This window comes from Carassius auratus, chromosome 28 (genome assembly GCF_003368295.1).
Source record: "Carassius auratus strain Wakin chromosome 28, ASM336829v1, whole genome shotgun sequence".
Lineage (NCBI taxonomy): Eukaryota > Metazoa > Chordata > Actinopteri > Cypriniformes > Cyprinidae > Carassius > Carassius auratus.
In genome coordinates this window covers 4928583-4947406 of record NC_039270.1, presented here as the reverse complement: position 1 = coordinate 4947406, position 18824 = coordinate 4928583, and the positions used below count along the sequence as shown (strand labels likewise).

General features: G+C 39.1%; 1 protein-coding gene across 1 annotated transcript in view; it reads left to right on the top strand.

The window, feature by feature from the left end:
- Positions 1–18824, top strand: part of LOC113047433 (uncharacterized) — a 66094-nt gene that overhangs the window by 27058 nt on the left and 20212 nt on the right. Inside the window, exons 4-6 of the mRNA XM_026208795.1 lie at positions 3578–3682; positions 6047–6148; positions 18058–18150. Of these exons, the coding sequence (XP_026064580.1) occupies positions 3578–3682; positions 6047–6148; positions 18058–18150 (300 nt within the window). The remainder of the gene's footprint in view (positions 1–3577; positions 3683–6046; positions 6149–18057; positions 18151–18824) is intronic.

The following is an 18824-nucleotide window of genomic DNA, read 5'->3' as shown; positions in this document are numbered from 1 at the left end:
ACGCAGTGTTCAAAATGCCGTCTACCTGCTGTGTTATAAACTGCAATAGTCGTTCTCACGATAGAAGTGGCATAAAGCTTAAGAATGGAAAAATAATAGTACAAGCCATGTTTCAGAGGTGACAAAAAGGCAACAAATGGCATGGATAGCAGCAGTAAGGAGGCCAAGATTACCTTCGATAACACTCCACCACACATGATGGTGTGTTCAAAGCATTTTCACAAAGGTAAGTTACAATAACTCTCTGTAAATGTTAACTGTTAACTAGCATGAAATGGCTAAAAAATGAGCTTAAGTTATCCAATGTACTAAAGCGTAACGTTAATCAGTTTTAAAATGTTGTACATCTAGGCTACATTGCTATTTATTTGGTGACTGTGTTTGCAGGCAAACCTGCCTATGAAATGTTGGAGTGTGATCCTGCTTTGATTACAGGAATAAATTAGTTTAAAATATATTAAAATAGAAAAGTCATTTTAAATTATCATAATATTTCACAATATTACTGTTTTTTTTTTTATCCAATAAATGCAGCCTTGGTGAGCAGAAGATGCTTCTTTTAAAAACATTTAAAAATCTTCCTGACCCCAAACTTTTGAACGGTAGTGTATGTTGTCCCCTGTGTAAAGCTAATCTGGATTCCTTAGGAATTGAGGTTGTGATATGACACAATTTCTTTATATTGTTACTGTCAGACACTACACCTGCACCTGAGATAGAAGGTCCTGAGAATCCACCCCCATCACCGGGCACTGTCCACACCGGTCATGAGACTGAGCTGAAGACTTTGCTGGATAATAATTGTGGTTGTGTGCTGTGCTTTGACCAATATCTGTCCAAGTATTGTTGTGAAGGCGTCATGTTAGAATTATGCACCATGCTCACATCTAATATGTAAAATGTTTTTTTGTTTTTCCAAAAGATTTTGTAATGTCTCTTCTCACATGTAATGTTTTTTTAGCCACGTCTGTAAATAAAATGCACAAAGATTGAATGAAATTCTGCCTCCTTTATCTTTATTAAGGAAGAATTGTGCAAAATCAGTGTTCTTTGGTTGCAAACACAATTACATAACTTAAATAGTAGTAACAACCAACTTAATTTCAGTTTCTTTACATATTTAACATGTAAATACATTTAGATGAATACATTTACATTTATAAAGAGTCGATAGAAATGATGAGAAACTGAAAATGTATGAGGTAGGTTGTGGGTGATAAGTCACAGACACATGACTCTTCTCTGGCTGGTGCGCTGCTGAGTCCCACGCAGTCTAAACGGAATCACTGTATAGGACAGTTCTGATTATCGCAAGCAAACATGTCATCAAGCTCTTCAGGCTGTCTGCCAAAGCACCACAACACAGCCTTTTCACATGCTCTTCTTTTGGGCTGGATGGTGTTACCTTGACCAGTCGCTCTGCTAGTAAGGATCGAGTCCTTTGATTCTCTTTATTTTCTCATCATATCTTTGCATTAGGATTTAGTTTTAGGCGGTATGGTCCGACAATTTGTTCTTTAGCACGCTGCATTTTGTAGTATTATATTCTGTTTTTCACGCTAATTTTTCCTTATTTTCATGCTAGAACACTAGCCTTCTATGCCAGACCATGTTAACTGGCCAAACATACCCATAATTCTTTGCGTTCTGATGACGTTGCCGCCCAGTTGGTCACATGTCTTAGCAATCTCTATAAAAAGCCTCACAGCTGACAATGCATATCAGAGTGAAAACCAAGCCATGGGGTCAAAGGAATTGCCTGCAGACTGCAGAGACAGGATTTTATCGAGTCACAGATCTGGGAAAGGCTACAAAAAATATTTCTTACACACTGAAGGTTCTCAAGTACACATAATTCCCAAATGCAATAAGTTTGGTACAACTAGGACTCTTCCAAGAGCTGGCCACCCAACCAGACTGAGCAATCTTTGGAGAAGGACCTTAGTAAGAGAGCTGACTAAGAACCTGCTGGTCACTCTGCTCCACACAGAATCTCTGGAGCTAAGTCAAGAGTATGTGAGTGAATTGGAGCAGCAACAATTTCTCCTCTGCATTCCAAGTATTTAATAATTGCTCCGCTCCAGGTTCACCATTTCCCTCTCCACGCCTTGCTCACTTTCAGCTGCAAATATTATGTATCTAGAAGAAACATACAAATTCCTTCAGAACTATAACTTCCCTCTCATGTCCATTGCTGTCATCATTGCCTTCTCATTCTTTCTGAATTGAGTGATCCTTCTCTATCAAGCTAGCTAAATATGTTTAACCTGTGAATAGCTAAATATGCAGTTATATTACTGGCTGTCTGCATGAATTGTACTCGTGATGGAGTGCTCTTGGAAACCACAACGTTTCAACTTTTAAAAAATCTGCTTCTTGCTCCAGTCAAAATCACTCCACTCCACTCACATACTCTGGTGTGGAGACAACGGTCATTACAGCCCTTGACTGATCTGAACTTTATGGTAGAATGGCTAGACCAGGGGTAGGCAAACTGTCTTCCAGAACTCTGCAGGATTGCAGCTCTCCTAGACCGAACTTGCCTACTCCTGGGCTTTCTGGAAGTCTAAACTAGTGAATACTTTGCAAATACACTGTATCTATCTCTATTCTAGAAAGTATGTAGAAAGCACAGTAATAGAACGTATAATCTGCTTTAAATGTATAGTTTTGTTCATGTCGTGTGTTAGGTGTACTTTAAGATGAAAACACAGGGAATTAGAAGAATTAATAATATGAAGAATAATGTACAAGAAGATGTTTACAATATTTACAAATACGAATGAAGCCACACATCTGAGGGGAAAGGGTCTGCAATCTATCTAAACCAAAAGAAAACAAACTCAAAACTCTGCGAGTAAACCATAATAAAGAAAAAAAAAACGGAAAATTAATTGACAATATCATGAAAATAACAAGTGACCGAATAGCCTGTATAAACAAAAGAGTAGTACCACCCCATACAAAAATCTGTATCAAGAGATAGGAAATACAGAGTAAAACAGGCAATATGGTTGGAAAAAAATTATGATCAGAATATCAACTTGGATAATAATCATGCACATTCACATTCTGTAAATTAGTTAAGAGTAATCTACTGTAAAGTAGATTACTGTAAATAACTGTTAACAGTAAATTATTGGCAAAATTCTGGCAATTTTCTACCATTAATTCACAGGACAATGCTTTACGGTGTTGGTCTGACTGGACCTTTCAACACTGCACTGTCATCTAAATATTTCTGTGACACATTTTAATTTCCATATCAGGTCTGTTATGATTCATTTGAATGTCCACCTTCCTAACCTAATCCAACTTCACATACATTTTAATTTTAATAAACCACAGCAGGGATATGTTTATTTGCTGCTGCTTTGGGTAGTGAGTCCCTGTATCTGCAGAAAAGGGAAAAACTGCATGTTGGAGATTCTTCTGTATTTGAAATATTGCTGAATGCTGTTTCAGTAGGGAGTAAGTCAGACTTAGCAAACAATAGTGGGTACATGTTTTATCTGCCCCACTAATAAATGACACCAACTTTGTGTTCTGTGTATAGTCTAATCTCTGTATTTCACAGGTCTTTCTGTTTCCCACATGATGGTGTTGATTTTCTCTATTACTGCATCTGGATCTGCACTTCTGCTCTGGTGGCTAATCTACTGCAGATCTCAATTTTTCACAGGTATGTTTACAGGAAAATTACTCAAGACATTTATTCAATAAATTTATTCGATAAAACAGAAAAGATCGATGTCCCAGTGTTACAGTTTTAGGGAAATCAACCAACCGTTTTTAGAATGTTTACCTCTTAGTTGACTTTTAAGATAAAAGACAAAGTATTTTAAAAAAAAAAAAACCATTAAAAAGATAGTTCACACAATATTTAAGTAAAATAATTGTAGTAAAATAAGATAATTATCTTATTTTACTGTCCCTTGTGTCATGACTGACTTTCTACAGATGAACAATTTCCCATCTCTGCAGGTCAATACAATGAAAGTTAACAGCATCCAACCTTTAATGTGTCTAAGTGGAAAAGAAAACCAAACTTTTCCTTATGTTCAGCTGTTGTACAGAAACTTATTATTAACATCTGAAATGTCTGAAATGTTGAGTGTTTCAGGTGCAGTGTTAGTAAAGTTACTTTGGAAATGTAATAGGTTACAGATTACAAGTTAACCTATTTAAAATATAAGTAATGTAACTAGTTAAATTACATTATTAATGTAACTGATTATCTTTGATTCGTATTTTAGTTTACAATAGTGCTCCCCAGCCGGCATTTAAACATTGATTCACTGGTGAATTAACATCAGGTACCATGGTTGAATCATAGTTGGATTCGATTTTGCTAAATGGATCAACGTTGATAGTGTGATTTTGTTTCACCGCTGAAATTATGACATTGTTTCAACGTTTAAATAATGACATTGTTTCAACATCTTACCTCAGCATGGGAAAGGCTCGAATAGAGGGGAATGTGATCCCCCTGGTGGAAAAAAATGTCAAAACGCTCCCCCCATTGAAGCCACAATCCCCCCTAACCATCCACTTGAGTGGAAAAACAAACAAAACCAAATCTTGAGTCCAGAAGCATTCACTGCTCGATGAGTTCAAATGTCCTTATAATTCACGCAATGAAAAACTTTCCTGAATATCAGCACATAAATATGCTAATTTTATACAACAGTGAAGAGCAATGCGGTGTGCAACGTCCATTTATAATTCGACCACTGAGCACGGGTCTTTCTGTTGATGATGTTGTTTCTGATGTTGGATCAATGTTGAATTAGGTATTGATTTTGCTAACTGAATCAACATTGGTAATGCAACATGGCATCTGTATGTTCAATTAGAGCTTAGTTTGCATTTAGATCAACACTGCACATAATAAAGGTAATAATAGGGGAGGGGGTAGGGGATGTTCACCATGGTCTCTATATTTTATAGAGAGGGTATACTAATTTGTGGAACACTTTATTGTCAGGAATTCACACTGCTTAACATCAACCCCCCAAATGCATACTGCATTGTTTTCTGAATCTCATATATATATTAAAATGATATACAAAGTCACTTTTACAGACTTTTAAATTAAATATTCCCTCCTGGTGGAATGACCTCCCCAACTCAATCCGAGCAGCTGAGTCCTTAGCCATCTTCAAGAATCGGCTTAAAACACATCTCTTCCATCTTTATTTGACCCTCTAACTTTAACACTCACTATTCTAATTCTATTCTTTAAAAATCTAACTACCTTTCGAATCTTTTTGTATTCTATTATATTTTCTTTTCATTTATTATTTCTTTTCATTATCTATTATATCCGTTTTCTTTTTATTTATTATATTATTTAAAATCCCATGCTAGGTGTACTGTGTTAACCTAACTGAGACTTGTTATAGCACTTATATATCATTGCTCTTTTTGTTGTTTTTGATTGCTTCCACTGTCCTCATCTGTAAATCGCTTTGGATAAAAGCGTCTGATAAATGTAAATGTAAAATATATATATATATATATATATATATATATATATATATATATATATATATATATATATATAAGCTTCTCATTTAGAACATTGTGCAATTTATGAAAGAAATCAATTAAATGTGAATGGGAAAAAATTCTGATGTAACCCCCTATGAAATCATTGACATTTTCATAAGTTACTGATTACAATTACACTTTTTCCCCCTCGGTAACTGTAATTGATTACATTTACATTTATTTTGTAATTAAATTAACATAATCCCATTCAATCTAACTAGTTAGTTCCCCAACACTGTTCATATGTAATATTCTTGAATATTTCAGCAAATTTTAAATGACATTTTGCTAAATCAGATTACAGGACACATTTCCTGTCAGATTACAGATTACAGATCACATTTCCTGTCAGATTACAGGAAATTGGAAATTGGAAAATTAGGGATTTGCTTATAAACTCCAGTCACAGCTAAGTAAGCATTTAAAGGGGTAAGAGTTTGAAAAGTGTCTAAAGATGATTTACATACACTTACATTCTCTATTTGTTCTTTAGACCCAATTGCAACCAGACATGTCAGGACTCTTGGGGTTCTTCATGCATTTCTTCCAAATATTATGATGTTTGTGGCTTTTGTCCTCTGGGGTGTTACAGAAGGTGAGTGTTTCAGATCTGTTGATCACACAATAACAAAACCACTATTATTATTATTTATAACCAGGGTAGGCACAGTTAGGGGTGCTCTCACCAGGATTTTTGATGCCGATTACCGATTGCCAATCACAGAGACCAGTATCTGCTAACAAGATCATTAATACCAATATTTTTAAAAGCTTTTTATCATGTAGAAATATTTATGATCAAATCAAGATTTTTAGACATTTATTCTGGGCCTGAATTTAATTTTAATTTAAATGAATTCCCCTCTTACGTGACTCTTACGTGATTTTTAATAAGAAGGAGTGGATCCCCTTTTTCAAACAGATATATATATATATATATATAATCACTTAAATGTTTGATCATACACTGCATTTTTGTTTTGACAATGCACACAGCACAAGCTCGATTTAGTGAGCTGTATGTGAGGCAGCATTTTACACCAGGTTCACACATACTCTGTTTGCAGTGCGCATGCAGTCCATGTGTGATATGTAAGCAGTGAAGGAGCAGCACCGACAGTTATTTTTACCACAAACAATGTGCTGTCACTTAAATTCAGTGCAGAAACAATCTCCGCACTTCTGCAGATGCACCCCTCCTGGACCGCATGCACTGCCTGACCGTAACCTTGTACTGCATATGCAGTACCGTCGCTCCCTACACGCAGAGTATGCAGTTTGCGTAGGGCACCAGCTTCCTGGGGGGCACCATGCCAGTTGCTCCAAAAAAAAAAACTTTCGTTTTATTACCATATACGTATATGTAAATAAACATGTAAACATTAACATATGTACATAATTATAGAAAATGTGTTTCACGGTGAAGACAGTAGACAAGCAAAACACACATGATGCGCCATTCATGCATCCGCACTCATGCTCGCACTCACCCATAGACAGTAAAAGAAATGGACACAGCGACCCCATTGGATTCAACGGAGACAAGTCAAGTCAATTAGAAGCATGCACCAGGGGGTCGGGCGTACTGCGCAGACTCAAACTAAGCTTGATGACATAGATGTCACGTGAGCAACCTGTCTGACACTTGTAAGTCTTCTAATAGCTGTGCCAAGAGAAATCTGAATCACCAACCGAATCTTGCAGACGTTGTTGAATAATTTTGTCCTGTTGCTTTTATGGACTCTCTATGGGCTTCTCCCTTGACTTTATGCCTCATAGACAGTAAAAGATTGTCTGTGAGCTTATCATCCTGTCCATATGGTAATTTCCCTACTTTGCGACAGAGAGTCGCAGGTTATGATGCAATCGTTAGCCAATTTTTCCAAAATATGCTTCTATGGGCCATAACGTAAGATACAATGTAATGGAACCTTTTATACATTTTCGTGTTTCTTTATAAATAATAAATGGACAAATGGAGTCTTTAAACGCCTCCTAGAAGAAGCCACCCCTCACGCCCCGGACCGAAGAGGGGAGCGCGTGCGGCCGCCGGACTCCGCCCCTTACTTGGACCCTTCCTCCATGAACACTGCCCGACCCACACAAACCCAGCAGCACGATGAGGACACCAGATATCCTGGTTATTTTGGACACTCTCCCCCTTTGGCCATGTTTATTCCCTCCTTTGTTTTATTTTCTGTTAATAAAAGCCTCTCTGAGGCCTGATGCCACGCCAACTGTGTCTGTCGTTGGCTCCTCCCGTGACAACGTGCATACGCACATGAGCTTGTTCTTAAACTAGTTCTTCTGTTAGTGAATTTGTAGTCTTCTAAATGAGCGCCCGCATGCACAAGGTTAGTAATTAGCATAATATACGCCCAAACCAGCTCCATATAAGGGCTTTCCACAAAGCACCACTTGTCCAGAGAAAGAAAATTATGGCACAGAAACAAAAGACAAAGAAAAATAACTTTAACAATAATGAATGTGAGATATTGCTGTCGGAGGTGGAAGGCAGGAAAATGTGTTATTTAAAAGTGTATCCACTGGCGACGGTTGCAGAAGTAAAAAAAAATGTGGTTAGACATGAAGTTCAAGGCCAAAAGAAGAATTTTAGTTCCACAGAGGAAAAAAGACATGGGTGGAGGGCAGGGGCCACCTGATCTGTCTGCCTTCAATGAAAGAATGGCTGCAATTACAGGACAGTCAAGCTTGAGTGGCATTACATAAGCAATTACAACATGGTAATTTGTTTAAATCAAAATCCTTATTTTAAGAAATGTATTAAAGTAATCATAACTCAAAACTTCCGGCTTTTACAGAACATATACTGAACGCAGATGCAAAATCCACCGGTGTTTGTTATACCTTCACAGAGGTGCACCAATGCATGAGTCCTGACCGACGATGTGCTCGCTACTCAAGATGCCCTCATCCTTGCCATTAAGGACGTGGCAGCTGGCCTACAGGAAATAAATGAGTCACTGAATAAATTAATAGCATTGCTTGGCGATCACATAGTAAATAAATATTTGGCGAGAGCATAAGTAAATAAATATTCTGTTTTCTGATACGTTTTTATATTCCCTAAAACCTTTTTGCAATCGTTAAAAACCCTTTTACAAATTCCATTTGCTTAATTATAGAATTCCACTGGAGCAAACTACAAAAGCTATTTAGAAAATAGAGTGCTTATATACTAATATAAACATTGTATCAACTGAAGGCGTGTTTGAAGCGCTGCTTGGGCTGGTGCGTGCATTTCGCAACACACAAGTTCCGGGCTGTACGTGTGGTCCATAAGGAGCGGGTACATCCCGTGCCATTGTGATGTTGTGCAGTACACAACATGCTAAAACAATCTGACAGTATAACAGCATTCCACCAGCTGCATCCAAGCACATCCAAAGGGATTTGAGTAACCCGATTGTGTGTTCTATCACTAAGCACGCATGGGCATGTTTCAGGTTGTAGCGCACTTCTTGAGGGGTTGTTGGGTTGGCTAGAGGTGTCATGAGCCAGGTTTTGAGACCATAACGTCACCTACAACATAGTTCACATAGTTTATTACATTTGCGGATGGTGCTTTGAAACGTACATGGGTACAGTCTTTTGCACCGATGATATTAGGTATGCCACTGATCTCATTGAACCCCCTCTTAACTACCATCTGGTGTGCCACGTCATAAGGAAAATTTACATAAATTGGCACAAGACCTATAATAGCTTTTACCACCTTGTGAATTCCAAGGCTTATAGAGGCTTGGGAAATTCCAGCTCAGTCCCCAATTTCTCTTTGAAATTTTCCTGTAGCAAGTAATCCGATAGTAAACAGAATTTGGAGATAAGGTGGTATAGGGTGAGAGCTGTATATAGGCTTAGGTGTGGTTCCAGTGATATGCATAAATCAATAAGGACCTCTCTGGGCAACCTAAAGTGACTGAACAGCCATTTGTCACTCTCAGCAAACATATCTGTGCACTCTCTGAAGACGCGTTCTCTCCTTAGAGCACGCGCCACAATGTCTTCAAGCAGTACCAAGTGTGCCAATGCTTCAAAACACAAGATAAGACACATTAATCACCTTTTATATAAGGATCAGGTGATAGTGTTTGGATCTCTATTTATACTTTATTTTCAATTTTAATGTCTAGTTACTTTCCACCCACCCTGTAAATAACATATCTAATCATATGTAGTGTTCTTAACACATGCATATAAGGCCCTGGTCGTATATGATTATTGCGTACATGTGTTATAAGTTGTTCTTGAATTTTCCATACATTTAGAATAGGGTAGAGCGGGGTATGTTGTCACACTTTTCACACTGTCTAACATTTACTGAGCACCATACATCAAAATGGTATAATCTCATACCAAATAAAAGAAGGAAGTCTTGGGCACATATGTTGTATTCATAACATCTTTATATCTTATCTCATTACAGAGTTGTAGACTGTTGAATAGTGAGTGTGCACTTGTGACAATTTGCCCCATCGGAGGGTAAGTTGTCACAATAGGGCGGGTAAGTTGTCACACTAGATTATCTAAAAATAAGAACACAACTACTTAATTGTGAATCATATTGATTTTAATTTTTAAACTCAAACCAAACTGGAAATATAAACATCTGTGCCTGGAGAATCTGGAAACAGATAACACACATAAATTCTGACACACATAAATTGCCTGGCCTGAGGTGCAAGCATCATGGGCCCAATTGTTGCATTTTACACATTTTACCCAGGTCTCCTTTGGACGACTCTTTGAAAATGGCTCTACACAGACGAGGCAGAAGCACTCTTCATCATCTGATGATGACTCTTGCATGATTTTTCTTCTAGCTGCCTTGTTTTTCATAGGTCCAGATTTCTGCTTCCCTTTCTTTTGAAACAGCTTTTTGCTAGATTGAGGCTTATTCTTTTCTATTTCTAGTTGCTGCTTCACTGGCGTGTCAGTAAGTATTGCTGTTTTGCGTCGTTTTCTTCCTTTGCTGGCTGGTTTTCGGGGGCCGGCTTTTGGATATGGCCGAATGTCCTCTGGAGTTGGTAGCCCACTGTCAGCAATAACATTGCTGGGTAAGGGTGAGCTGGTGATAGCAGAAGCATAACTCGGTGTGTGCTCGGCACTGCAGAGTTGGTGCTGGGTCTGGCATGAAATGGTTGGTGCTGGGGCCTGGCAGGGCAGAGTTGGTGCTGGGGTCTGGCATGGGAGGGTTGGTGCTGGGGTCTGGCAGGGCAGAGTTGGTGCTGGAGCCTGGCAGGGCAGAGTTGGTGCTGGGGCCTGGCATGGAAGGGTTGGTGCTGGGGCCTGGCAGGGCAGAGTTGGTGCTGGGGCCTGGCATGGAAGGGTTGGTGCTGGGGCCTGGCAGGGCAGAGTTGGTGCTGGAGCCTGACAGCGCAGGGTTCTGAATGGGGCTTTCTGTGATGTAGGATGGTGCAAACTTGGTTTCCATAAATACATCTCTGTTGTAAGGTTGAACTCCAGCCACCCTAAAGCCAGCCTGAGTGTTTAAGGGGGTTGCAGCCAGAGGATAGGCAATTGCCAGAATCCCAGGTATGTCATAAATCGACATTGTCTTCCCAGGGTTGTTCCTCATCCAGGCATCACATGCGCTGTTGATGTGCCTCTTTAGTGGCCCGTAGACAGACCTGTCTAATGGTTGGATCCAATGTGAGCAGTGGGGTGGGAATGACAGCATGATTATGCCATTTTCTTTGGCATAATTGAGTCCATCAATGGACAGATGAGACTTGTGGTTGTCCAAAAGGAGTAAACAGGGCTTCTCCTTTGAGCACTTTGTTTGTTCACTGAAATGTTTCAGGAAGTCAACAAAGTGTGTGTCTTTCATCCATGCAGAGGAATTTGCCCCTCCTTTGCTGCCAGGTGGCCCGTTGATCAGGAAATGAGCACGGAAGTTGACACGGGGGAAAATAAAGTATGGAGGTATACTATTCCCTGTGGCTGACACAGCACAGGCCAGTGTGACAAGGGTTCCCATTTCAGCTGAGGTCAGTGACCCTATTTGACCCTATTATCCACGTCTGGCCACCACTTTGTCTGGTTTATGTACAGTGGTGACCCCAGTTTCATCAACATTCCAAATGTCTCCTGGTCCAAATTCATATTTGCGTAACACAATCTCTAAGTTGTCAAAGAAAGCATTAACATTCTTTCTGTTGAAGCTACTTGCCCTGGCAAGGCTAGTTGCCTCTGGCTTTCTCAGCGACAGTGTTGTATGCCGCTTTAAGAAGCCTGTAAACCACTCTTTTCTTTTTCTGACCACAAAGGTGCAAAATTCAGCTGGTTTGCCACAGCAAACTGGTAGGTAAGCTTTCTGACCTCACTTGGCGACAGACCAAAATAAATGTCAGCTGACCTGGTAATATACTCAAAAAGCTGCTTTTCCAAATCAGGTGAAAAAATCTTCCGTGGCGTTGTATAACCAACCATTGTTGTTGACATGTCTGTCTGACTTTCAATTTCTTCTCTGGTAATCTTTTGACAATACCAAGTCAGAGTACGGTAATTTGTGTCAAAATCCTTTGCTGTACTTCTGATGGATTTGTTCTGCAACTTTAACTGCCTGACTGCCTTTAACATTATGTCAGGTAGTGTACTGCCATGCTCTGTCTTTTGTTTATAATTTCGAACCATCTTCCTTCCTGTATTTCCTTCCTTAATTCCTGATTTTCCTTCCTTCCTTCCTTAATTCCTGATTTTCCTTCCTTCTTTCCTTAATTGCTGATTTTCCTTCCTTCCTTAATTCCTTCCTTCCTTCCTTCCTTTAAACAGCTTATTGCAATTAGAAATAAATTACAATATCACAATTTATCATGTTTTCTGAGCATGTTCGATGTGTTTGTTTGTACAGGGGCAACTTGTCACACGTGTCGACCTGCCCCAAAAGTCATTGAGACAACTTGCCCCATACTTACTTGTGTGCTAATGTTGTCTAAATCTCAAGTTTATCTCATCATATCACTTTAGATAAAAGTATCAAAAGAAACGTTACTGTCTTCTCTATTTTGTGCAAAATAATCATTTTAAACATTCACACCTAACAAAGTTGTATTGCATAAAATGTAAAGTGTTTTTTTTTTTTACTTTTTAAGCAGAAAAATAAGAAAATTGTGCTAACCTCAGATTACAGTGATCTTGACCACATGTGAACAGGAAGTTGACTATACAAGAAGAAGTCACATAAAGTGGCTATTTGATTTTTGAGATAGAGACTCTAGTGTTGGAGTTATGAACAGTGTGACAACTTACCTGTGTGACAACTTACCCCGCTCTCTTAATAATTAATTCATGAAAACGTCCGTATCCACATTTCAGGCAAAAATTTGTGTCAACACATGTTTAGTGAATGAGACCCACTGAATGTAAGTCACACTACAAAATAGCACACAACCTTGTGCATTTGAAGTTAATTTCCATTTTAAATATTCAAAGGATGTTACAAAAATTTTGTTCTCATTGTTTTTCACCCAACATTATGAGGACAAAAGTCTACAAAGAATACATAATTTTTTTTGTGCTAACCTTTTAAAAACATTATTAAATTGGGCTTTTACAGAACATATACTGAACGCAGATGCAAAATCCACCGGTGTTTGTTATACCTTCACAGAGGTGCACCAATGCATGAGTCCTGACCGACGATGTGCTCGCTACTCAAGATGCCCTCATCCTTGCCATTAAGGACGTGGCAGCTGGCCTACAGGAAATAAATGAGTCACTGAATAAATTAATAGCATTGCTTGGCGATCACATAGTAAATAAATATTTGGCGAGAGCATAAGTAAATAAATATTCTGTTTTCTGATACGTTTTTATATTCCCTAAAACCTTTTTGCAATCGTTAAAAACCCTTTTACAAATTCCATTTGCTTAATTATAGAATTCCACTGGAGCAAACTACAAAAGCTATTTAGAAAATAGAGTGCTTATATACTAATATAAACATTGTATCAACTGAAGGCGTGTTTGAAGCGCTGCTTGGGCTGGTGCGTGCATTTCGCAACACACAAGTTCCGGGCTGTACGTGTGGTCCATAAGGAGCGGGTACATCCCGTGCCATTGTGATGTTGTGCAGTACACAACATGCTAAAACAATCTGACAGTATAACAGCATTCCACCAGCTGCATCCAAGCACATCCAAAGGGATTTGAGTAACCCGATTGTGTGTTCTATCACTAAGCACGCATGGGCATGTTTCAGGTTGTAGCGCACTTCTTGAGGGGTTGTTGGGTTGGCTAGAGGTGTCATGAGCCAGGTTTTGAGACCATAACGTCACCTACAACATAGTTCACATAGTTTATTACATTTGCGGATGGTGCTTTGAAACGTACATGGGTACAGTCTTTTGCACCGATGATATTAGGTATGCCACTGATCTCATTGAACCCCCTCTTAACTACCATCTGGTGTGCCACGTCATAAGGAAAATTTACATAAATTGGCACAAGACCTATAATAGCTTTTACCACCTTGTGAATTCCAAGGCTTATAGAGGCTTGGGAAATTCCAGCTCAGTCCCCAATTTCTCTTTGAAATTTTCCTGTAGCAAGTAATCCGATAGTAAACAGAATTTGGAGATAAGGTGGTATAGGGTGAGAGCTGTATATAGGCTTAGGTGTGGTTCCAGTGATATGCATAAATCAATAAGGACCTCTCTGGGCAACCTAAAGTGACTGAACAGCCATTTGTCACTCTCAGCAAACATATCTGTGCACTCTCTGAAGACGCGTTCTCTCCTTAGAGCACGCGCCACAATGTCTTCAAGCAGTACCAAGTGTGCCAATGCTTCAAAACACAAGATAAGACACATTAATCACCTTTTATATAAGGATCAGGTGATAGTGTTTGGATCTCTATTTATACTTTATTATCAATTTTAATGTCTAGTTACTTTCCACCCACCCTGTAAATAACATATCTAATCATATGTAGTGTTCTTAACACATGCATATAAGGCCCTGGTCGTATATGATTATTGCGTACATGTGTTATAAGTTGTTCTTGAATTTTCCATACATTTAGAATAGGGTAGAGCGGGGTATGTTGTCACACTTTTCACACTGTCTAACATTTACTGAGCACCATACATCAAAATGGTATAATCTCATACCAAATAAAAGAAGGAAGTCTTGGGCACATATGTTGTATTCATAACATCTTTATATCTTATCTCATTACAGAGTTGTAGACTGTTGAATAGTGAGTGTGCACTTGTGACAATTTGCCCCATCGGAGGGTAAGTTGTCACAATAGGGCGGGTAAGTTGTCACACTAGATTATCTAAAAATAAGAACACAACTACTTAATTGTGAATCATATTGATTTTAATTTTTAAACTCAAACCAAACTGGAAATATAAACATCTGTGCCTGGAGAATCTGGAAACAGATAACACACATAAATTCTGACACACATAAATTGCCTGGCCTGAGGTGCAAGCATCATGGGCCCAATTGTTGCATTTTACACATTTTACCCAGGTCTCCTTTGGACGACTCTTTGAAAATGGCTCTACACAGACGAGGCAGAAGCACTCTTCATCATCTGATGATGACTCTTGCATGATTTTTCTTCTAGCTGCCTTGTTTTTCATAGGTCCAGATTTCTGCTTCCCTTTCTTTTGAAACAGCTTTTTGCTAGATTGAGGCTTATTCTTTTCTATTTCTAGTTGCTGCTTCACTGGCGTGTCAGTAAGTATTGCTGTTTTGCGTCGTTTTCTTCCTTTGCTGGCTGGTTTTCGGGGGCCGGCTTTTGGATATGGCCGAATGTCCTCTGGAGTTGGTAGCCCACTGTCAGCAATAGCATTGCTGGGTAAGGGTGAGCTGGTGATAGCAGAAGCATAACTCGGTGTGTGCTCGGCACTGCAGAGTTGGTGCTGGGTCTGGCATGAAATGGTTGGTGCTGGGGCCTGGCAGGGCAGAGTTGGTGCTGGGGTCTGGCATGGGAGGGTTGGTGCTGGGGTCTGGCAGGGCAGAGTTGGTGCTGGAGCCTGGCAGGGCAGAGTTGGTGCTGGGGCCTGGCATGGAAGGGTTGGTGCTGGGGCCTGGCAGGGCAGAGTTGGTGCTGGAGCCTGACAGCGCAGGGTTCTGAATGGGGCTTTCTGTGATGTAGGATGGTGCAAACTTGGTTTCCATAAATACATCTCTGTTGTAAGGTTGAACTCCAGCCACCCTAAAGCCAGCCTGAGTGTTTAAGGGGGTTGCAGCCAGAGGATAGGCAATTGCCAGAATCCCAGGTATGTCATAAATCGACATTGTCTTCCCAGGGTTGTTCCTCATCCAGGCATCACATGCGCTGTTGATGTGCCTCTTTAGTGGCCCGTAGACAGACCTGTCTAATGGTTGGATCCAATGTGAGCAGTGGGGTGGGAATGACAGCATGATTATGCCATTTTCTTTGGCATAATTGAGTCCATCAATGGACAGATGAGACTTGTGGTTGTCCAAAAGGAGTAAACAGGGCTTCTCCTTTGAGCACTTTGTTTGTTCACTGAAATGTTTCAGGAAGTCAACAAAGTGTGTGTCTTTCATCCATGCAGAGGAATTTGCCCCTCCTTTGCTGCCAGGTGGCCCGTTGATCAGGAAATGAGCACGGAAGTTGACACGGGGGAAAATAAAGTATGGAGGTATACTATTCCCTGTGGCTGACACAGCACAGGCCAGTGTGACAAGGGTTCCCATTTCAGCTGAGGTCAGTGACCCTATTTGACCCTATTATCCACGTCTGGCCACCACTTTGTCTGGTTTATGTACAGTGGTGACCCCAGTTTCATCAACATTCCAAATGTCTCCTGGTCCAAATTCATATTTGCGTAACACAATCTCTAAGTTGTCAAAGAAAGCATTAACATTCTTTCTGTTGAAGCTACTTGCCCTGGCAAGGCTAGTTGCCTCTGGCTTTCTCAGCGACAGTGTTGTATGCCGCTTTAAGAAGCCTGTAAACCACTCTTTTCTTTTTCTGACCACAAAGGTGCAAAATTCAGCTGGTTTGCCACAGCAAACTGGTAGGTAAGCTTTCTGACCTCACTTGGCGACAGACCAAAATAAATGTCAGCTGACCTGGTAATATACTCAAAAAGCTGCTTTTCCAAATCAGGTGAAAAAATCTTCCGTGGCGTTGTATAACCAACCATTGTTGTTGACATGTCTGTCTGACTTTCAATTTCTTCTCTGGTAATCTTTTGACAATACCAAGTCAGAGTACGGTAATTTGTGTCAAAATCCTTTGCTGTACTTCTGATGGATTTGTTCTGCAACTTTAACTGCCTGACTGCCTTTAACATTATGTCAGGTAGTGTACTGCCATGCTCTGTCTTTTGTTTATAATTTCGAACCATCTTCCTTCCTGTATTTCCTTCCTTAATTCCTGATTTTCCTTCCTTCCTTCCTTAATTCCTGATTTTCCTTCCTTCTTTCCTTAATTGCTGATTTTCCTTCCTTCCTTAATTCCTTCCTTCCTTCCTTCCTTTAAACAGCTTATTGCAATTAGAAATAAATTACAATATCACAATTTATCATGTTTTCTGAGCATGTTCGATGTGTTTGTTTGTACAGGGGCAACTTGTCACACGTGTCGACCTGCCCCAAAAGTCATTGAGACAACTTGCCCCATACTTACTTGTGTGCTAATGTTGTCTAAATCTCAAGTTTATCTCATCATATCACTTTAGATAAAAGTATCAAAAGAAACGTTACTGTCTTCTCTATTTTGTGCAAAATAATCATTTTAAACATTCACACCTAACAAAGTTGTATTGCATAAAATGTAAAGTGTTTTTTTTTTTTACTTTTTAAGCAGAAAAATAAGAAAATTGTGCTAACCTCAGATTACAGTGATCTTGACCACATGTGAACAGGAAGTTGACTATACAAGAAGAAGTCACATAAAGTGGCTATTTGATTTTTGAGATAGAGACTCTAGTGTTGGAGTTATGAACAGTGTGACAACTTACCTGTGTGACAACTTACCCCGCTCTCTTAATAATTAATTCATGAAAACGTCCGTATCCACATTTCAGGCAAAAATTTGTGTCAACACATGTTTAGTGAATGAGACCCACTGAATGTAAGTCACACTACAAAATAGCACACAACCTTGTGCATTTGAAGTTAATTTCCATTTTAAATATTCAAAGGATGTTACAAAAATTTTGTTCTCATTGTTTTTCACCCAACATTATGAGGACAAAAGTCTACAAAGAATACATAATTTTTTTTGTGCTAACCTTTTAAAAACATTATTAAATATTAGGTTATGTTGAATGAAAATTATATTAACGTAACAAATCAATATTTTTTTTCTAAATATTTATGTGGCATGTAGCCATGTAATAAGAAGGATAATGTACATCTCATTATACACTCATGGTGATACAAGACCACCCTATTGGTGGTTATTCTGCGATAACAACCAGTTGGATGTACATTGTTCCTTACTTGAGAACATTTCTTGATGTTTCAAACATCATTTATTTTTTGCAGGATTTCTGTACGAGACCGTCTCTTGCTGTGCTCTATATATCCAGAGGCCTCTGATGTTGATTTATGTTGCCCCATATTTAGAACACATGTCAGGTTTGGATTTTTAATTTCAGATTTCAATCTTCAGCAATGAATTTAACAATTTAAATGAGCGATTTTATGCTATTTGTATTAATGAATATTTAAAATGTGGATTTCTTAAATCATTGATGTGTTGTAATACATGGCAGAGGCTATTTACACAAGTGAAAATCACAATAGATATTTTATATTCAAAAATAGCATTATTTTGGATTAAATATAAATAGTAGTAAGGTCCTATTTGCTATGCTATTTATACTCTTGTGCAAAGAGAGACTGTTCGTTCTTTTAATAGCATAACTATTTGGTGTTTTAAACTGTGCAGATGCGTGAGAGAGAGCCTATGGAATCACCAATAATCAAAAAATATACTTAAAACATACTGACTGATTTCTAATGTTAAATATAAAAATACTGAAAAAAAAAAATACGCAACTGTGATTCCCTTTCAGTCGGTCACTCTCGACGCCACGTCGGATGACCGACGAATATGGGATATCGCTTCGATAGACCAATCTACTTCGAGTGTAAACTAAACGAGCCAATGCACATTGGCATGCAATTATTGCATCCAGCTGCCGCTGATCACTGCGTGAGTATAAGAGGGCAGCAGGTGCAATGCATACCAGCTTTTCGCTTCGGAGCCGAGCGTTAGTATCGCTCTGCTCAACTGTGTCTGCTGTGAA